Below are 24,195 nucleotides of genomic sequence, written 5' to 3' on the forward strand. Positions count from 1 at the left end.
CGTCGAATGACACCTTAAAGTTCAAAATCGGTTCATCCGTTCAAAAGATACAGGTATTTACATACGTACGTACGTACGTACATACATACATACATACACTCGGACATCATCGTGAAGTTAGTCAGAATAGCTTCCTAGGACCTCAAAACGTCGACATCTGAGGAAAATTCGATTTTCGCAAATCGGACCGAAACCAAAGTCTTTGATGCTATTCACTGCGCTGACCCTCGTATGCGATCGCGTGAGTGTAAATAACATATTCATCATAATACCAAAGAATAACTTGAAGAAATAAAAAATCCGTGATGCAATAATCGACGTACTCTTTGTATAAATATATTATTATTCTGTACTTTGTTTAATTTTTAGCCAGTGAACAAAATATTTAAAAAAAATTAAAAAATTTTACGATCAAATTGATTACCAAATTAAAATCGCAGGGTACTTCAAGTAAATCAAGAAAAAATTAGTTGATAAAAATTTTAGTCGATCAAAATTATACTAGAAAAAATTGAAAAGAGAAGAGGGAGGGACACAAAATAGAATATCCTATTCAGAAGAAGTGAAAATCAATTTGATTTGAAAATTAAATAAATTCGATAAAATGAAATTATTTATAAACAATTTAGATAAATAACAAAGTAATTTTAACATAAATGTTGTGTACGAGTGTGAAAAACAAATTTCTTTTATTATCAAATTTTTGAAAAAAAAAATTTCCAATAACAAATTTTGAGCATTTCAGATTATATATGAATCATAAAAGTTATTAAAATAATAATAATTTTTGCATTGGGATATCCCAATAAGTTCCCAACTGGGTCCCGATGTGGCAAAACCAATGAAAGTTATTTATTTTTGCATTGGGATATCCCAACGAGTTCCCAATTGAGTCCCGACGTTGCAAAATCAGTCAAAGTTATTTATTTTTGCATTGGGCTATCCCAACGAGTCCCCAATTGGGTCCCACTTAGGAAAAACTGATGCTGGGTAGGTAATTTTTGCGTTGGGATATCCCAACAGGTTCCCGATCGGGTTCTAACTGGGATAGCCCGACTGCATGCCACAGCGATTCCCAATCGGGACCCAATATATGTATTGGGACAATTTCTAGTCAGGGTGTTAAGCTCTTTAGTATAAATTACGGTGTGAACATCGTATAGTTTGACGAGAAATTTTAAATAAAATAATAAAATAATAATCGCTCGGTAGTTGGACTCGAACCCAAGTTCTTTCGAATGCGAACTGACCGACACCGTAGACCACTGGGCCACGGAGGGGGCTTCTAGTCTCTGTGGTTTTTAAGATCCATATGAACGATTTAAATAAACAGTCATAAGTCACGAAAGCGCCTCTTCCAAAGGACGCAGTTATTATTAAAAAATTACGATGTAGTATCGTAATTTTTATAGCTTCCATGGTATTATAACAGATGCAGCACTGTAATATTTATTCGATTCAAAAGTAAATAGAAAGATAAATATAGGAATAACTATAGTATTTGAGTTGTAATTATTATATTATTCTTTTTACGATGTTAACATTGTAATTTTTGTAATAATTTTTAATCCTAAAAGTCTTTGTTAAAATTACGATGTTGAATAGTAAAAAATGTAAGCTGCATAGTAAATTTTATTCCACTCATGCGCGCTATTCACGTTTTATCATGCCTAAAATGCGAACCCTTAATGGCCGTTTACCGACTGGTGAAAAATTATTTGTGAAAAGGCAATAAAGATGTCTACTATCCCGGCCATTGTGACGTAATGAAAATAAACGTAACTATCTTTCAAGCTCTTACTGAATATGGGGTAATTACAATTCCCTGTTGTTACCCATTGAGTAGCCAAGGTTGTAATGCCGAATGTTTTTTTTTTCACCATGTCACTAAACAGCTATTGAGACTTCGCTTTTAAGGCGATTAATAAAACGTGAATAGCGCAACATGAGTTAAATAAAACTATGGACGCAACATGTAGGGTAAGTCATAATCCGTCACCCGCGATGTGTTTAGCACTCGTCTCCGGTGCGCAGTATGCACTCGCTTCGCTCGTGCCTGCGCACCTGCGACTCGTGCTAAACGCATCACGCTGACACATTATGAATCACTTACCCTACTAGTTACGCCAATAACTATTAAAATGAGACATTTGAAAAATGATGCTAATAAAAGTCTAGTCCCCGATTAAAATATTAACATCGTAAATTTTAGTGGAATTTTCTTTCCGTGTATGATAGTTATGATTCGTGCTGAAAGTGTGACCCGAGGGTCAATGTATGTAAAATTGAATATTTTTTTTGAGATTTAATAGTGTTAATTTAAAATACACTGTGAAAAATCCAGAGTGAATTCGGAATGAAATTAAATCCGAATTCACTCCGCATTCACTCCGCCACTCGGAGTTCCGGAGTTTTGAAAAAAATAACTTCGCATGCGGAGTGAATTGGGAGTTTTTTTTAGTGGAGTGATCTCGGAGTGACGCGGGTTTTATTTCACTCCCAATTCACTCCGCTCCGGAGTTTTAATACTTAAATAAATTTATATTAAACTGCTAAACAATGTATGTGTGTGTGTGTGTGTGTGTGTGTGTGCGAATGTGTGTTTGGGTGTATGCAGGTGTTTGTGTGCCTGTGTGCAAATGTGTGCGTGTGTGCAAATGTGTGCGTGTGTGCAAATTTGTGCGTGTGTGCAAATGTGTGCGTGTGTGCAAATGTGTGCGTGTGTGCAAATGTGTGCGTGTGTGCAAATTTGTGCGTGTGTGCAAATGTGTGCGTGTGTGCAAATTTGTGCGTGTGTGCGAGTGCGCATGTGTGCCTAAATATGTATGTGTTTATGTGTGTGCATTTTTACTTCGATTTTATTATGTGGAGTTACATTTTATTATTAATATTTACAAAACTCCACTCCGGAGTGAATTTCACTCCGGAGGGATTAAATTAATAAAAAATTATCTACTCCGCGAAAACTCCCCTGCGGAGTAAATTTCACTCCGAGGGGAGTGAATAATTAAAAATTCATTCACTCCGCATTCACTCTGGATTTAATCCGCATTCACTCCGCGAATTTTTTACAGTGTATGATGATACAAAATACAAAAAAAAAATACGATGAGACGATACGATATAAAATCATAAATTTATTATCTTTTTAAAGATATATAATCATGAAAATATAGTCTAGGCCAATCGAAGTATGAAGCAAGTAGCCAAATACATTGAACAAGAATAAATAAAGATAAGTAGGTTTTCCATCAAGCAAACGGCGAGTAGGTTATATTCCTTTGGCCATATACGAATACATATGAATGTCGAGGAGACGAGTATGTTTATAGCGTTCAACGGGTTTCCAGTCGTTTTAAATTCCGCGAGTCAAAGCGATGTTTGACATGGAAATGTTGAACGATGCATTAAACATGCCGCGAAGTAATCTTGCGTTCTCTTTCTAACCTTCACCAGTTTCTCTATTCGGTTTAAACATACCTACTATAAATGTATATCTATACCTATACCTACAAGTGGAGGGTTCATTTCTCTCGAAAAAGAAGTAAAAAGAGAATAGCCCCTGAAGACCGCGTGGTATCCGCGGCACTCTCGTCTTATAGTCACCGGCCCATTGTCCAACTAATATTTATTTAAGCAAACGAAACGAGTCGTCGTCGCCGACATTAAATATACTCTACTCTCGTTCTATATCTGCCCTTCCGCCTTTTTGGATTGTTCACTGCTTCCGGCGCAGATCGATACCTTTCCCATATCCCCAGTGTCCAAGTGTACCCTACTGTCACAGAATAAATACCACCGCTGATACTATATACCACTATCTTTTACTTTTGTTCTCTTCCATATATAAATGTATACATGTATTAAACTTTATTGATTCTTAATGCATGAAAATTTAATATATAATCTTTGAAATTTAATAGATGCTTAATATTTACGATTAGTATTTTTATGTAAAAGAAATCTTACACTGTCCCTTAAATGACATTACTTTCATTGCATTATTGATAAAACCCTAATTTAAAATTGTTTTAACTTACCCTCTAAAAAGTATCTAGTACTATTTACACGACATTTGAAGGCTGTGAAAAATTTTCTACTCTCTTAAATTTGAAACAGTGAAAATAGTGACTAATATACTATTTAATAGTGAATAGCAAGTCACTAATTCAAATGGTCGTATACTTTTCACTGCCAATAAGTAAGTACTAATTCTTTTTCAGAGAATGAACGAAAATAAAAATATAATGATTGTCTAGAAATTCATTTGGGTTATAAATTTTAATTAAATATTCTAACGAAAATTAATATTCTGAAACTTATTAAAAGAGACTTGTTACTAATCAGCACAACTTCACGGAAAGAAAATTATGGAAACGGTTCCCATAATTCTATAAAATTTTTTCTTATATCAACATAGGAATTATGACCATAAATTATGGGAGCCGTTCCTATAATTATAGGAATGTTTCCCATAATTATAAGAACAGTTTCTATAGTTATGGGAATGCTACCCATAACATTATAGGAATGGTACCTACAATATTATGGGAATTATTCCTATAACATTATGGGAATGGTTCCTATAATTTATGGGAATGATTCCTATAAAATATAGGGTCCATTCCCATAATATTATAGGAATAGTTTCTATACTATTATAGAAATCATTCCTATAATATTATGGGAATGGTTCCCATATTATCATGAAAAAATTAATTTAAAGAAAAGTGTGGTAAACACTTCTGCAATACACAGAAATATTATAAAATATAAAACAAAAATTCAAACATTAAAAAAAAAATTCGTATTTGGCAAAAATATTAAAATTCTTAAGAGGGGCTTGCACTTCTTTCTCTATTACACTGAAGTCCTCAAACAGTACTATCTTTGTTGCACTTGTGCCGTAAATGGAAACTTTGACCGTGTTTTCCTCTTAAAGAAACGAATATTATAAAACAAGTAAAGCGCACTTCGCTAGATTAGACAGTAGTGCAGCGATGTGCGGTCAATATTTTGTATTTAGAGATTTTGCTTCCGAAAAAAAAACTCAGCCGAAAATATCTGATAACCCCTGTTGACAAAAAAAATTTTTTTTAAACAAAGTTAGCGTCGAAAAAGCTTCATTTGAATCTCTCCATATCATGAGGGAAATTTCCACACTGTTTTGCAAAAAAAAAATTTTATGTTAGTATGGGAATGGTTCCCATAACAGTATGGGAATAGTTCCTATAATGATATGGGAATAGGTCCCATAATATTATGGAAATGGTTCCCCTATTGGTATAGGATCTAATCCCATACCATTATGGGAACTATTCCCATATATTATGGGAACCATCCTTATAATAGTATGGGTACAATTCCTATACCGTTATGGGAACTATTCCCATAATGCATAGCAGAAGTTCCCGTAATTTTTTTTCCGTGTTGGAAGATAAAAAAAATTCTTTAACGTATAAAAGTTAAAGTAATTTTTGATTAACAAAATTTTGTATATTATTTCCTATACAAAATATTTGTGAAAATTAAAGTCTTCTTAATTAAAATACGTAACAATAAAGCTGTAATATATTTATGTTAATGAAATAATTACCTGGAAATATACCCTGTTTAGCTTGTAATGAAATAGCAGTCCTATGATCTGGTGCAGTAATAGGAGCTGCTATAGAAGGTGACAAGTGAGGTTGTGATGTGATACTACTAGATGTAGTGGTCATAGCAGCCGCCGTTGTAATTGCACAAATATTTAAGGGTGATGTTCTTTTATAGCTTTGTTGATCACTTCTCCACGTCACTTCATTATCCCCTCTCCATAGTTTTCCTGAAAAGACAAAAAAAAAAAAAACAATAAACATACACATACATATAAGAAATAGTGTTAATTAAATACAGATGTCGTTAGCCTGAAATATAGAATATTGGGCTTTTTATAACATCCAAAGCATCAATCGATGCCAATTAATGCAATATAAGCTATTCGTGTGCGTTGTACAAAATAAAGGAAAAAATACACATAGGGGTATAGAATTAATTTCGGCCTTGAAATAAAATATTGACAGATGAAGTAAATGAGAAAAGTGGTGGATGTCTAGATGAGTTATATCAAATGCTAGAAGCTTAATGTAATAACACGCATGCTCTTGGGAACCTTATGTTGTGAATATACACACACATATATATATATGTTAGTATGAGTGTGTAGATTCTAGCAAAAATGGTTTTTCTCCCCTACATACATATAGTTACGATTTGTAATTAGCAAGCAGCATTCCCCCTATACATTTATATAATTATATATATAGATTTCGGTATCCCTTAAAGATATTTCTTTTTCTGTATATTTTACTGTCAATTTCCCCAGTTTTTATTCTCTCAGTTCCTTTTTTTTTGTAGGAACAGCAACTCTTCTTAGATATGTTGTTCCAAACTACACGGTGTCTAATTACTACAGAAATTTCCATTGGCCAGCGACTAATATTTTTTACATATAAATTTGCTTTGTTATAATATTTTATTGATAAATATATCAAATTAATATCTGAAGATACTAAAAATTTATTACGTATTTTATTATGGACAAACATCTAAGAAAATTTAACATTTTCAAAATAATTGGTTCAATTGTTTTTTTCATTGTTGTAATTTTTATAAAGTATAAATTTTGTAAATCGTATTTAGTTATAAATAAGAACAATTTGATTAATGATATTATACCTTTAGTAATATTCTCATTTCTTTATTATTTTGATCATTCACCCCCATAATGTAAATGCTCGTTTTTCTGAGGGTTGCCACGGAGCTGCCAGTATAGTAGTCTCTGACAATGTGGGAAAATAGGAGTAAAATAAAAATAAAAAGAGGACAGATAAAAATAAAATAGAATAAATAAAGTATAACTAAGAAAGAAAGAAATGATAAACAGAAAAGGACGAAATAATGGTAAGCGATATAATAAAAAAAGGATATAAAAGAATAAAGGAAGAAGATAAGGTTGAGAGAAGAAAAAAAATACTATAAAAGTGGCAATGGCGCTAACTAAGGGTGCGGCTAATCAATATCGTAGAATGACCTTAACTTTATATATACATATACATCTCAATTTAATGTTAATTTTTATACCTAAGAAAATAACAGATGGAATTATAAAATTCGCTGAAATAATATGAACATTTATGAAAGAAAAAAAAAAAAAAAATTTCTATAACATCATTTTCTTTATTTTTTTTTGTAAAATAGTCACGTGGCATCGATTTAAAACGAGTAACTTTTATTGGAAATATCGTGAAGTTGGTCTTAATTTTCTTCCGCAAGAGGGGTAGATCAAAAAATGCTTGCGGCGACATGTGAATTGGGATCATTTTATTTCCTTGTATATACATAAAACTCGTCCACTCTTACATGTCATATACATATATATATATGACACCTGGGGCAAAATGGACCAGCCGAAAATCCTGAAAAAATGATTCTTTCAAATTTTTATCGTTAAATTAAAAAACATTTGATATAATTCCGCATTTTTAGCCTTACTCATAACACCTAGGGCAAAATGGACCAGCCGAAAAATTTTAAAAAATGTTTCTTTTATATTTTTATCGTCAAATTAGATAAAATATTTTAAATAATGCAATATAATCTGCAATCTAAAAAATCAAAAAACACGTTTTTTGGGTTCAAAATAATGACAAATAAGAAATACAGAATTGTTTTTTTTTTATTAAATAGCAATTAGTAATTAAGCTAATCGAGGGGAAACGATTTATTACACTTAAAAAAATTTTTCTTGAATATTATAAAACCAAAAATAGTTGTCAAGAGAAAGAAATATATTCTTAATAATGAAAACAATTTAAAAAAAAAAAAAAAAAAAATATCATTTTTTGGAGGGAGGCCTCTCTGCCCCACAAAAATTTTTTTTTTGCCTTCGTGTCCACCAATGATGTGAAATGTACTTTTTCGTTATGTATATTACATATAAAAGATTCAAGTAATAAAATTTGATCAATTTTCAGAAATTTTTTTTTTTCAACTTTTTTTAAGGGTACCCCGTTTTGCCCGCCAAAAATAAAAATTTTATTTTTTAACGGCAGCTAAAAATTTTGTCTATTTACCTCGAATATCACTAAAAACAAAAAGATTTAGCGTATTTTAGTCCTCGAAAACCTAGTATTTCCTTAGGTACCCCCTTTGCCCCCCCCCCTCCCCTACACGGAAAGAAAATTATGGGAAGTTTTCCTATGCATTATGGGAATGGTTCCCATAATGGTATGGGAATAGTACCTATACTACTATAGGAATGGTTCCCATATATTATGGGAACCATCCCCATAATAGTATGAGAATAGTTCCCATACTATTATGGGAATGGTTCCCATACCATTATGGGAATGGTTCCCATACCATTATGGGAACGGTTCCCATAATATTATGGTAACCATTCCCATATCATTATGGGAACCATTCCCATAATGGTATGGGAATCATTCCGATACTATTATGGGAATGGTTCCTATATTGGTATAGGAACTATTCCTATAATATTATGGGAACTATTCCCATAATGTTATGGGAACCATCCCTATAATATCATAAAATTTTTTTTTTGCTCAATAGTGTAGAAATTTCCCAAAATTTGAATTTTCTTGAATGTTTTGTGCTGACAAAAAATTCTTGTTAAAAATTTTAATGTTTTTTTGCCAAATACGATTTTTTTTTTCAATGTTTGAATTTTTGTTTTTATGTTTAATAATATTTCTGTGTATTGTAGAAGTGATTACTACACTTCTTTAAATTAATTTTTTCATGATAATATGAGAACCATTCCCATAATATTATAGGAATGGTTCCTATAATAGTATGGGAACTATTCCCATAATATTATGGGAATGATTCTCATAATGGTATACGAACCATTCCAATTGCATTATGGGAATCATTCCCATAATATTATAGAAAGTATTCCTATAAATTATAGGAACCATTCCTATAATTATAGGAACCATTCCTATAGTGTTATGGATATCATTCCCATAATTATAGGAACTATTCCTATAATTATGGGAAACATTCCTATAATTATAGGAACCGCTCCCATAATTTATGGTCGTAATTCCTATGATGGTATAGGAAAAAATTTCACAAAATTATGGGAACCGCTGCCATAATTTTTTTTCCGTGTATATTAGGGTGGCCCAAAAAAACCGACTATTTTTTTTTTTCAAGTCTCTAATGAAAATTTGTTGGTTTAAGATGTTTCAAGCCGCCTCTCCAAAAATCAGCTCGATAAAAAATTTTTAAGAGGTCGCTCACGAATTTTGAAAATATCAAAAATGATCGAAATTAGGATTTTTTTGTTCTAAATTTCTTCTTTCTCGTGGCAGCTACAGTTTATATTTGTGAAATCATGACTACCCAGAAAATTTCAGCTCAAAATTAAAATATTAAAACGTCGCTCAAGAATTTTGAATGTTTCCGAGTACTGTCTCTTGGATGTTCTCGAGCGACCCTTGAATATTAATAATAAACCTTCTCAATTTTTTTACCATCAGTTTGTATCATAATGAATAAAAATTCAACCCGAGAAATAGAAATAATAAGTTATTTACATACTTTTTTATTTTTTAATTCAATTTTTAGGTTTTTTTGCTTATTTAAAACTTACCCAATTTTATTGTTCAAGACTGTCCTGTATATTTTCGGTTATGCAAAAGTTATATTTAAGTGAAATGACAGTAATTGAGTTATAAAAGAATACAAAAACTAATTCAAAATATTAGTTACATATTATCAGTCAATATTCAAAATTCTTGAGCGCCGTTTAAATATTTAATTGTTGGGCTGAAATTTTCAGCATAGTCATAATTTTACAGATGTAAAATATTGCTGCCACGAGGAAGAAAAAATTCAGAATCAAAAAATCCGAATTCCAATCATTTTTGATATTTTAAAAATTCCCGAGCGACCTCTTGAAAATTTTTTTTCGAGTTGATTTTTGAAAAGGATTCTTAAAACATCTTAAACTAACAAATTTTCATTAGAGACTCGAAAAAAAAAATAGTCGGTTTTTGTGAGCCACCCTAATATATATAGACATGTAGGAATAGTTTCTTTAATCTTATGATGTTTGCAAGTCTTACTTTCTACCCTCTGCTGTGAATTATTGAAAACGCTTTTGTGTTATAAAAATCATGGTACTAATTTATTCTTTATACCAAAAGAATAACATTTAGAATTTTCGATTAAGTATATATTCTTCAACCAAAATTTAGATAGTTTAATTTTTAATTATTTATTCAGAAAGATAAGATATGGTATGCTTATAATGTTTATATCGGTACCTGATAAATAGATCTGAAAAAACGGTTGACCTTATTGTAGACCAACTCCAAACTTCCCACGGTAACCGTTATTTCCTGCAAATGTTCCCAACTATATATTTTTATGTGAGACCTATTGGGTCCTTATGGGGTTGCCCTATAGGGACCGCACATAGGGATGTATCGCAATGACCTATTGGGCCCTTATTGGGCAGTCCCAGCTATGCCCCAATAGGGAAATCCCCAAGAGATCCCACTAGCTCATCCCTATTAAAAAAAAATAATAAATTGGGAAAGAAAATTTCAGTTTAATTCGAAACATGATTTAATGTATTAGGAACATTACTTAGAGGAAGAATTCATGAATTTAATTAATGAAAAAATCCCGGTGACTGCTGGGCTCGAATCTGCATCCTTCCGATTCAAAGTCTTTGATGCTATCCACTGCGCTGATCCACGTATGTGATCGCGATAGCGTAAATAGTATATTTATTATGACACCAAAGAATAACTGATGAAGATATAAAAACTCCGTGATGCAATGGTCGACGTACTCTTTGTATAAATATAAGGGGGGGGGGGAACAGAGTACTTAAGGAAATATTAAGTTTTTGGCCGTATTATTCAAATACGTTGAATCTTTTTTTTTTTTTATTATATTCGAAGACTATAGAAAAAAAACTAAAGCAGCTACACTTGAAATCAAGTAAACGTATACTTACATACGAAATTGATTATACAACTTCTAATTTCACTGAAATTATGAATCATTCTATACAGATATTTTTTGCAATCAATTTTCTTGTAAAATCGTAAATAGGGTGAGCACAGTCATTTTTTTTTTCAAATTGGGTTTTCCCTTTACAGTCCCACGTGAAACCCAATAGGTAAAAATGACAATAGTTTTTTTTATTTTCATGTTTGGTTTTACCCATTTAGGTCCCACACAGAACCCAATGGGAAAAAAAGACTATTATTTTTTATTTTCATGTTGGCCTTTCCCAATTTGATCCCACACAGAACTCAATGAAGAAAAATGACAATAGTTTTTTTTATTTCCACGCTGCCCATACGAAAAAAATATATATCCGGGATATATCCGGGCCAATCTGCATATATGAGACATACATTTTTATATATGTCGTTTATATGCAGATTGGCCCGGATATATCCGGATATATATTTTTTTCGTATGGGTGGGTTTTCCCACTCTGATCCCACCCAGAACCCAATGAGGAAAAACGATAATAATTTTTTTATTTTCATGTTGGGTTTTCCCACTAAGATCCCCCACATGCCCCAATAGAATAAAACTTACAATAATTTAATTTCTCTTTGATTCGGATTTCCCAATTGGGTTTTTTTATTAGGTCCTTATATAGATTTCCCTATTGGGCATGCCTTATCGGAACCCAATGAGGTCCACATGTATACTCTGGGCGATCCCACAGTAATTTCTAGTCGAGATTTGAGCTCAAAAAACGCTTGTACCAAAAAAAAATTTGTCGCTGAAAATAATTAATTTTTGTCCAACGATATTTTCTGAACTATCAACCGACTTGTACGTGCTTTGCGGCAATCATAAGGACATTTTAGGACTTGGTTTTGACTAAATTTTGTATCAAATGGATAGAGTGGTTCACGAGTTACGTAACACCAACCAAAAAAAAGAAAAAAAATTATTTAATCTTAATTTTTTGAATAATTTGGAAACTACTCAGCCGATCAAGTTCAGAATCTAATCAACTTTAAGTCTTAGTGAGCCCTTTCGATTGTCGCATCTAACGTTTGAATTGGTTGATTCGTTCCAAAATATATCGTACGATGATGATTAGTTTACATAACCACACACACACACACACACACACAAACGACCGGACGGACGGACGAACGAATGTCTATCTTAAAATAGTCAAAATAGCTTCCTAGGATTTCAAAACGTCGACATCTGATGAAAACTCAATTTTCGAAAATCGGACCAAAACCATTAACTTCCTTTTTTTGAAAACTTTCAATTTTTATAACGCGAAAAAGATGTGTTAATATATTAAATTGACGTACAAGTTAGATGAGAGATAAATCTGGCTATTTATTTTCAGCACGACATATTATTTAACACCCCTATCGTATAGGACCTAAATGGGTTTAGGTATATATAGAAATAGTGCCTACTGGGGTTTTTGCATTCTCAAGGTCCATTCGTCCTTGGACTCTCGCGGCAACTCCATTCATGGGTTTATCACACTGTCTAGATAACAACGAGTTACCTACACATGAAAGCTGTCGAGTAGAGTTGCAAGATGAGGGGTGGATGAAGATCGGGCCTGTTGGTTGGTTGGTTGGTTGGTTATACGAACTCAGGGTCCATCGTACAAGTTAAACTTGGTGATGGTAGCCACCTTGCATTCACGAGTATTTCACTTTAACGACCCCCTGGGGAATTGGCTGACCCAGCTCACGGAGACCCTTCACCAGTTCAGCATATAATGGACTTCTACATTACTTATTTGCACCAACAGTTAGATCTTTGTGATAATTTATCCTAAGAAAAATAAGTCACGGCTAAAAAATAAATTTACATACCTTTTATTGTTCCAATTTAGAAATAATCTATAATAATAAATCGATTTATCTATTTAGGGGAACCCGCGGTGAAATAAGACGATTTTTAAGACAAACATGTTGTCTCTTGTTTAAAAATGCTGAATTATGGTTTGTAGAAAACGATAGGATAAGTTGAACAGCCCTAATAGAGCGAGCATTATCTAAAATTTTTTACAAACAAAAACTTTTGATAAAGCCATGGTCTATTTTACTTTAGAATCAATTTCTTCTATTCTTCAAATAAATAATTCAGACAACAAACACTCAAAAAAGAGAAACAATTTTTTTTTCACTGAAAATTTTTAATTGGCCGCATTATCCAGATTAATCAACTTACCCCATCCTTTTCTATGAACTACAGTTAAACACTTTTAAACTAAAACCAATTTTATGTTTCAAAAATTGCCTCTCTTCTTCCGCATGGAAAAATATGGATGTGAAAATTATATGTAATATATATAACATAAATGTGCGCAAAAAAAAAAATTAATCAACTAAATTTTAAGATATATGTATGCATACACTGTAAAAAATCCGGAGTGAATTGGGAGTGAATAAAATCCGGATTCACTCCGCCACTCGGAGTTCCGGAGTTTTAAAAAAAATCACTCCGCATGCGGAGTGAATTGGGAGTTTTTTTTTAGCGGAGTGATCTCGGAGTGACGCGGATTTTATTTCACTCCCAATTCACTCCGGTCCGGAGTTTTAATATTTAAATAAATTTATATGAAACTGCTAAACAATGTGTGTGTGTGTGTGTGTGCGAGTGTGTGTTTGCGTGCATGTGTGTGTTTGGGTGTGTGCAGGTGTTTGTGTGCGTGTGTGCAAATTTGTGCGTGTGTGCGAATGTGTGCGTGTGTGCAAATTTGTGCGTATGTGCAAATTTGTGCGTGTGTGCAAATGTGTGCGTGTGTGCAAATTTGTGCGTGTGTGCAAATGTGTGCGTGTGTGCAAATTTGTGCGTGTGTGCGAGTGCGCGTGTGTGCCTAAATATGTATGTGTTTATGTGTGTGCATTTTTACTTCGATTTTATTATGTGGAGTTACATTTAATTATTAATATTTACAAAACTCCGCTCCGGAGTGAATTTCACTCCGGAGGGATTAAATTAATAAAAAATTATCTACTCCGCGAAAACTCCCCTGCGGAGTGAATTTCACTCCAAGGGGAGTGAATAATTAAAAATTGATTGACTCCCCATTCACTCCGGATTTAATCCGCATTCACTCCGCGAATTTTTTACAGTGTAGATGATCTTATTAATGCTTACATAAATTTAAATATATATCAAACATTTATTATAAATAAATGCCATATAAATTAAGACATATATGTGGACATATAAGTAAACATACTCTCTAAAAACGAATTAGTGAAAATCACGTGACAATTACTATTTGGCAGTGAATAGTCACTTATTGCCAGTGAAAAGTACAATTTGAATTAGTGACATACTGTTCACTAGTAAACACTAAATAGTCACTATTTCAAATTTAAGAAAGTGCATGTCGACACATGTGCAAACGTTTATAAGAATACATACATATGTATACATATATATGTATATGTACATATAATATTTCTGCGGGCTAGGCCCAGTATTCTTATTATTGGTGAATTCGAAATAAAAACTAGAAATAAATAAAATTTTGTTCGACTGATAATTAGATTTTTTTTAATCTTTCTCAGTAACTTAAATATTTATATGCTTCTATTGTTGTTTGATGATTTCAATTTTGAAGAATATAAAGTGTATGATGGAAAATTGAAAATTCCTTTTCCTCATGCTGAAAGGAAAAAAAACGTAGTGGAACGAGAAAGCAAGCGGGATTCGGATAAAACGTTCGATATAAGATTAATAGTAGAAGGCCTGGACTTTGGTCTAAAGATGAGGGTGCTTGTCGATGGCGATTCTTCTTTGAACGTGGACCAAGGGTAGTGGCTAAATTGAATCGTGTTTAGGACACAGGAGAAGTCGAGTAGATCCTATGTACATGCCCTTTTTTATCGCTAGATTGCAACACCTTATGTTTTTTATCTAACTTTACATTCAATTCATAAATTAAAATTTTGAGTTTTTATTATTTTATCATGATTTGAATAATAGTAATAATAATAATAATAAAAATAACAATAATGATAATAATAATAATAATAATAATAATAATAATAATAATAATAATAATAATAATAATAATAATAATAATAATAATAATAATAATAATAATAATAATAATAATAATAATAATAATAATAATAATAATAATAATAATAATAATAATAATAATAATAATAATAATAATAATAATAATAATAATAATAATAATAATAATAATAATAATAATAATAATAATAATAATAATAATAATAATAATAATAATAATAATAATAATAATAATAATAATAATAATAATAATAATAATAATAATAATAATAATAATAATAATAATAATAATAATAATAATAATAATAATAATAATAATAATAATAATAATAATAATAATAATAATAATAATAATAATAATAATAATAATAATAATAATAATAATAATAATAATAATAATAATAATAATAATAATAATAATAATAATAATAATAATAATAATAATAATAATAATAATAATAATAATAATAATAATAATAATAATAATAATAATAATAATAATAATAATAATAATAATAATAATAATAATAATAATAATAATAATAATAATAATAATAATAATAATAATAATAATAATAATAATAATAATAATAATAATAATAATAATAATAATAATAATAATAATAATAATAATAATAATAATAATAATAATAATAATAATAATAATAATAATAATAATAATAATAATAATAATAATAATAATAATAATAATAATAATAATAATAATAATAATAATAATAATAATAATAATAATAATAATAATAATAATAATAATAATAATAATAATAATAATAATAATAATAATAATAATAATAATAATAATAATAATAATAATAATAATAATAATAATAATAATAATAATAATAATAATAATAATAATAATAATAATAATAATAATAATAATAATAATAATAATAATAATAATAATAATAATAATAATAATAATAATAATAATAATAATAATAATAATAATAATAATAATAATAATAATAATAATAATAATAATAATAATAATAATAATAATAATAATAATAATAATAATAATAATAATAATAATAATAATAATAATAATAATAATAATAATAATAATAATAATAATAATAATAATAATAATAATAATAATAATAATAATAATAATAATAATAATAATAATAATAATAATAATAATAATAATAATAATAATAATAATAATAATAATAATAATAATAATAATAATAATAATAATAATAATAATAATAATAATAATAATAATAATAATAATAATAATAATAATAATAATAATAATAATAATAATAATAATAATAATAATAATAATAATAATAATAATAATAATAATAATAATAATAATAATAATAATAATAATAATAATAATAATAATAATAATAATAATAATAATAATAATAATAATAATAATAATAATAATAATAATAATAATAATAATAATAATAATAATAATAATAATAATAATAATAATAATAATAATAATAATAATAATAATAATAATAATAATAATAATAATAATAATAATCCGTCCTAGGAGGGATGAAACAGTCTTTTGTATCTGCATTGGCTAGAATACCAACTTGTTCAGCGCAAGTTGAGCTTCTGGCATCGAGGATGCAAAAGGCTGTAATTCTTGGATCCCTCCGTCTACTTAGGCAACGAAACTTGGCCTGCTGCGCATGCTGATCATCTTGTTGATGAAGCATCGCAGCAGTAACGATTTGGCGCTCAGGTGAGGCCCTCGGTAGAGTCGGACTACCGGGGATAACCCCCTGAGCATTTAACTTAAAAAAGAAATAATAATAATAATAATAATAATAATAATAATAATAATAATAATAATAATAATAATAATAATAATAATAATAATAATAATAATAATAATAATAATAATAATAATAATAATAATAATAATAATAATAATAATAATAATAATAATAATAATAATAATAATAATAATAATAATAATAATAATAATAATAATAGTAGTAGTAGTTTATTATTATTATTATTTTTAATAATATTATTGTCGTAATGTTTTATAAAAATTTTATTGTTTAATTTTATCAACTTGTAATCACTTCCGGGCTTTGTAATATCCATCCATAATTTTTCATTTGAATCATGCCGCTATACTAATTTATGACAAGGGACTCATAAAATCGTTTGATGGATAGCTATTTATTCTTAAGTTATTTATCGAGGGCTGAAAATTATTATTGGAGAAAAAAAGAATATCGAAGAAATATAACGAGCGGATGTCGGTTTATTTATTTGAATTCTTAATCTACATTTACGATGATAAGCTTATTGAACATAAAATATATACATAAATATGTAAACTGATATTAATTCTATTCATTTGTAATTATTATTTTTACAAATATGTAAATATTTATATAGTTAATAAAGTAAATTCTATAAATAAATTGTAACAACCCAATGACCTTCGATCAAATTTCATTTGAAATATGTTTAATGAATCTTACATAAAAATAACCAGACTGTTTTAATTATACAAGACACTGAAGAAATAATTATTTATTATTAGCTTCGCTTAATTTTTTCTTCCATTTAATTACAAATATAATACCATTTCATTACATAGATATTGAGCAGTAAGATTAAAGTCCAGCTCTGGCATTATGTTAATATTCAAGTATCGCGGGTGCGTTATAGTCCGTCGTCCAATGAAATGTGAATGATAAAATAATATTCAATGCGCAAGGAATGAAGGAGTTAAAAATACAAGCGCTTGCGCGAAACGCCCTTTTCAATATTAACTTTTCATCCCTCGTGCTCAAATCGTATATTTAGAATAACCTGACCAATCTGCATTCGACTTGACGCCATTTTGAAAGGCTTTAATACCTAAGGGGTGGCTTTTTAAGAATGCAACCCTTTCACCCCTAGTCATTAGTTTTACATATTTTGAAATCGCACATGAACTGCATATTTATATACAATAAATAATTTGATCCATAAGCTCTCACGGTATTTACACATAATTATTTTCATTAAAACATCATTTATTTATTTAAATTAAAGTAATTTTTTAAAATTTATTTACCACAAGCGGATATGGAGAATTAATATATCTGAAGTTCAACATCGATATTGAGCAGTTGCAGAAGGGGTTTAAAAATGGAAAAGGGGAAGAAGTAAAGCTTGGGTTTCAAAATTTTAAAATCACAATAGCAGGACACACGTCATCGGCATTTACCCATCCATTTACTTGCTTCCGAACGAGCATCTGCGTTTGTCCCAACTTTGTATATACTACGAGCATAAAACTATATATATACATGCACGAGCATACATACGAATGAAAGACAAGAGAATATAGTGCGTGCGAGGTTCGTGCCGCGCACACGCTCGCACGAAAAATCCGTAGTTGGGACACCCTATTATACACAACCCCCACAACATATATATTTTACTGTACTCTCCCTACTGCTGATGCTTACAGTCCCTGAATTTACGGGGACCACACCCTTCCTTAAACATTAAAAATTTTTCTACGACTTGATTTTATACGCGAGACTCTATAACAAAAGCGGTAGTTTGCCTTTACCGTTACGCAATTTTTTTCGTTTCCGTGACAGAAGCGGTACTCTCTGACGAAAAAAAACCGAGCTTGTCATTCTTTGTTGACGCGCACTTATATTACGAATAAGAGAACCAGACAAAATATACACCAACGATAATGGTAATGAATAAAAAAAAGGTCCTATTTCGTAAGATGGGTAACACACTCCAGATTATGATTTAAAATGATATATACCAGCTACCGTAATTCCAAAAAACATGGAGATATCAAAATATACTTGATGAGCGTTCGATTACTCTGTGAGTGGATATACCCAATTATTTTTTTCTTTTTTTAACTTCCCGCTATGAAAATTGAAAATTTTCAAAAAAAGGGCAGTTATTGGTTTTGGTCCGAGTTTCGAAAGTCGAGTTTTCATCAGATGTCAACGTTTTGAGGTTCTAGGATGCTATTCTGATGATTTCCGAATGAACTTCCGGCAGTGTGTGAGTGTAAACTATTTTTGTCTGGCAATATCTTTGGAACAAATCAACCGATTTGGACGTTCTTGGTGGCAATCGAAAGAGCTCACTAAAACTTAAAATTGATCAGATTTTGGTGTCGATCGGTCATGTAGTTTACAAGTTATACGAAAAATAGTTTTTTTTTTTTTTTTTTTAGGTTTTTTGCGTATAACTCATAAACCACTTGCCCGATTCGCATCAAACTGTAATCAGTTTTAAGTCTTGGTGAGCTTTCTCAATCGCCACCAAGAACGCTCGAATCGCTCATTCGTTCCAAAGATAACGTACAACAAAAATTATTTTTTGTCAGTGAAATGTGTGTTTTATCGGTCTAACAGTTTTTTGAGCTTGAAGAGCTCAAAATCTACAAGTAATAATGTTTCCGATCTCCTCCCGAGTAAAAATGAAATTATTATTTTTACGAAAAAATTAAAAATTTTTATCGACCGCCGCACCACCGCTGCACCAATGCCTAAGCATAACCCCGATTTCACAAAAAAATGGCATTTACATGCCAAAATATCTTATGATTATTTAATTAATTTACCCGGTTTATGGTGAGAGAAATTTAATTGTCCGGTAAAAGTGAATTATACATGACTATATGTTAAAATTTTCAATATATACATAGCCATGTATAGAAATTTCAACTAAATTCAAAAAAAAGACTTACTCAATTTTAGTAGTTTTTTTTCTCTGATGATGCGGAAATCAATCAGATTTGTGATGAAATTAATTTCTAACCGAGTAGAAATTTTTAATTTAGGGAAAAAACGCTATAAATATCAACCAAACGCACACGATCCAGTAGGATTCGAACCCGGGACCTTACGCACGAAAGACCGACGCTTTAACGACTAGGCTACGCTACCGATAGTGACTACTAAGTTTACTTGTGCTATATAAGATTGAAAAGAATATACCACTTTTAAATCACTAATCAAAAATAATTTACAACAAAATATCACAGCTATGGTGCGGCAGTATGGTGCGGTAGTGGTGCAGCGGTGGTGCGGCGGTGGTGCGGCGGTCGATAAAAATTTATAATTTTTTCGTAAAAATAATAATTTCATTTTTACCCGGGTTGTCACGGCGGTGGTGGGGCGGTAGTGCAGCGAATAGATAAATTCTTTAGTTGTCACGGCGGTGGTGCGGCATTTATAAAATAATCGGAATTGTCACGGCTGTAGTGCAGCGGTGTTGCGGCGGTGGTGCGGCGGAATTCTGTTTTTACTCGGGCTTGAGCTCGAAAACAGCGGAAAGTTGTGGGCTGGCCTGCAGGGTCAGGCGGTTTTCAGATTTTTTTCTTTCGATCCACGTGTATACTTTTTGGGATACATTAGTAGAGTACGTCGGTTAATAATTTTTATTTTAATCTACTAAGTCAACAAATCTTTTTTTTTTTTATTAAGCTTTTAATGTTTTATAGCATTACCACAATATTTAATGAAATATTAATTGATTATAAATAAGTAAAAAGAGAAATAAATTTTTTCAAAATAAAATAAACCTAAATGATTATGAAAAATAAAAAAAAAAAAATATATATTTTCAGTTTTAAGACTAATCTAATTTTTTCAGTACATCACAAAAGTACTGCGTAATTCAAATCATAGCCAAAAGGCCTAAAGAATATTATTAAGAAAATTAATTACAGATTTCGATAACTTAATAGATTAAATAATTAGTATAGTAGATACGATTTATCTATATAAATTTTTTTTTTTACGCTATTGTGATAATAAATTATTTTATAAAATAATATTATAAAGGAAAGTTGTTAAATCGTAATCAAAAGGATAAAAAAAAAGATAAACAATTATGGATAATAAGTATATACATTTTCTTAACGAGCAATCAGTTATGGTGATTATTTTATGATGATATTAATTCACGGTTGTACTTGATTATCTTAAACCGAAGCACTCGGCGTCTTTGTCCCTAACAACTTTTACGTGCCACGTTGTAAAATTTATAAATCATAACAAAGACCATTTCTTGGGATTCAACTTACAGTGTATATATACATATATCTATTTGCACTTTTCAATTGTAATATATACACTATGCATTTGCGGATATGATGATAATTATTCATACAGTATGAAACCTAAATACAAATATAAATTATGGTAAGAAATCAAATAAAACATATATATAATACAAAAGTTCAGATTAACGTGAGAGAATCAAAAGCTCATCACGCAATGAAAAATATCATAAATTTAACTGCGTTTCTATCTATTCATTCGTTATTACAAACGAGTAATCACTTACAAACAACTCTCAGAATAATATTACTTGCTCTTTGACTAATTAATTTACACTCTTAAGATGTTGTCTTATTTTATATATATATATATATATATATATATATATATATATATATATATATATATATATATATAAATATATACTATGACTTGTAGATTCCCTTATATTCTCACGAATATATTTTCATTTCCTTGGTTATTATAATTTAAATTTATGAATATTTAAAACTTCCGTTTCATTTTTTTTCATTTCCATTTTTTCACTATACATTTCTAAATTAATATAACAATATTTATACTTTATCTAGTTATCTTATGTACAATTAGATGATAGATAAACTTAAAACTAGGAAAATCCAAACGTACACAACTCACTTGCTCATTCAAGTATGTGCAAGAAAGTACTTAAAAAAAAATAAAAATAATAATAAAAAAAATTGACAGCTAAATTTTTTCGCCTACGGCTCGGGCAGCCAGCTTCACGCTAGTCTGAAATCATCTTGTTTCATCCCTTGTCACACACCAAATTTTTCATGATTACCTGCATCGGAACTTCAAGTTTCAGTGTCAGCAGCCAGTAAGAAACACGTTAATTTTAAGCCGATGATACGGAGAACTGTTAGAGATTGAGAAGTATGTGATTTATAGTCACTTATTAAATAGTAAATAAGACAAAAATATTATTTTCACTCATTTTTAGTAATTTTATTTCGTTAATTAAAACTGTCACTTAAAAAATGAAATGACTAAACTGAAGTGACAAGCAAACAAATGAGAGTAATAAGGCTGCAAATGAACATTAAATATAACTAACACCGGGCAGAAACAATTGTGTTTATTTTCAAGGGAAGAAACACAATTTTTCTGCCCGCTGTATGAACAAGGTATTTGTGAATTACGAATTCGCTAGCAGTTGTTTGAAGCATCGGCTTGAAATTAGCTTGTTTCGACTGGCTGTAGAGACGATGAAACTTTAAGTTTCGATGCTGGTATTATATGTCACCTATAATAGGGTAGAAGTACCGTTTTTGGCTTCTTTAGAGCCAGTTGTTGTCACTGAGAAATTTTAAATAGAATAATTTGTAAAATATGTAATGACATAGTTAATTTTTCAAATGTATTCAAAGATACTTAATCACACTATTTACAATGGAATTTTTTTTAAATACTTTTTTATGAATCAAAATAAAGTATTAAATGTTCAAAAATGGAGCAGTGGCCACAAATGGTACTTCTACCCTATATATTTGCTAGACATAAAATACTGATTACGTTAAACGTAAAATTTTCTATTCCACTCGATTTAGTTCAAGGTTATGACGGTATCAATTTACAACTGTCAGAGTCTGGATAAAATTTTATTACATAAAAAATAAGTAAACACTTAAAGAAAAAATAATACTGGCCATTTTGAGATGAGAAATAAGAGTGTGCATCAATGCACTAGTTGGAAATTAACTCGGCATCCTTTGATTCCACCTTCTGTCCCCTCCTGTATAGTCTCTTTGGTCACTTGAGTCATCTTCGCGTTGTTGCGCAGGATGTAGTAGCATGTATATATATTTATATATATATACATGTATGTACTAATGGGCAGAATCCGAATGGATAAAAAAAATCTTTAAAGCATACTCTGTACTGTTCTTTCTATATATGTTTGCCGCTTGCTTGCACATGTGCAGGTTTGGGATGGGTGGATTCGTGTCGCCCGATAACCCGATTGGTGGATGCAAGCACCAATGCTATACGTGATAGCTCATGTACAGAGTATTTGCGTGTATATGCATGCGTACAATACAAGTGCGTACTCACGAGATGATATGATCAATAAATAAAATAAAACTATCAATAAATAAATACATATATGTATATGTATATATATACATATATATATATATATATATATATATATATATATATATATATATATATATATATATATATATATATATATATATATATATATATATATATATAAATAAATCTTTGGGTTTGGTTGTATATATAATACAATGATTGTCCCGGATGCGAGTGGAGACGACGGCTGGAAATGCTGGAGACGCGAGGATGATGCTCTTTGGATGTCTCGGGACGCGCGGGCGAACGCATATTCCCGATTCCCCGGCGTGCATGCGTAATGCATTATCGGCATCAGGCGATTCCAACTGCCGCCGCGCCGGCCCCCGGGGACATCGCGAGAAAAACTGGTAGACCCGAGGACGCGACGAGTCCTCATCTTTATACTCCTCTTTCTCTTTTATGTGTATCGCTCAGTAAACTACTTTGATTCCCATACCAAGATGTCTTAGCTTTCCTTCTTTATTTATTTATTATTATTATTATGATTTTTTAAATTTTTTTATTCTTTGGTTATTTATTTGGTTTTCGAATACAGACGACCTCGTCACACGTCACTCGTGTCATTGGCATCTACAGATTTTGTAGAATATAATCGATCGATTGATTTAGTCCAGAAGAATTATAGCCACGTATTTGAATCACGAGTAAGATTAGAGTGCCCTTAAAATATGTCAGAAATTTTTTTTTTATCATATGGGTAAGTATGGAAATTTTATTTTATGATGAATTTTTTTCAAATTAAAAATGATTAAAATAATTATTGGAATTCATTACAATTTTCATACAAAAAAAAAAAAAACATATGATTAAAACATTATTACTTACTCAGATTTTATTGAGGGAATAAGATCCCAGCAATAAATTTAAGTTTAAATTTACAATGCACATCCCAAGCACGGAATCGATTTCAAGAACAACT

General features: G+C 29.9%; 1 protein-coding gene across 2 annotated transcripts in view; it reads right to left on the reverse strand.

The window, feature by feature from the left end:
* The window catches only part of LOC130667696 (POU domain, class 2, transcription factor 3-like), a 270,847-nt gene that overhangs the window by 101,327 nt on the left and 145,325 nt on the right, over positions 1 to 24,195 (reverse strand). For both annotated transcript variants that reach the window (XM_057469483.1, XM_057469482.1), the window contains one exon: positions 5,597 to 5,824. In XM_057469483.1, coding sequence (XP_057325466.1) covers positions 5,597 to 5,824 — 228 coding nt within the window. The remainder of the gene's footprint in view (positions 1 to 5,596; positions 5,825 to 24,195) is intronic.

Source organism: Microplitis mediator, chromosome 5 (assembly GCF_029852145.1).
Source record: "Microplitis mediator isolate UGA2020A chromosome 5, iyMicMedi2.1, whole genome shotgun sequence".
Lineage (NCBI taxonomy): Eukaryota > Metazoa > Arthropoda > Insecta > Hymenoptera > Braconidae > Microplitis > Microplitis mediator.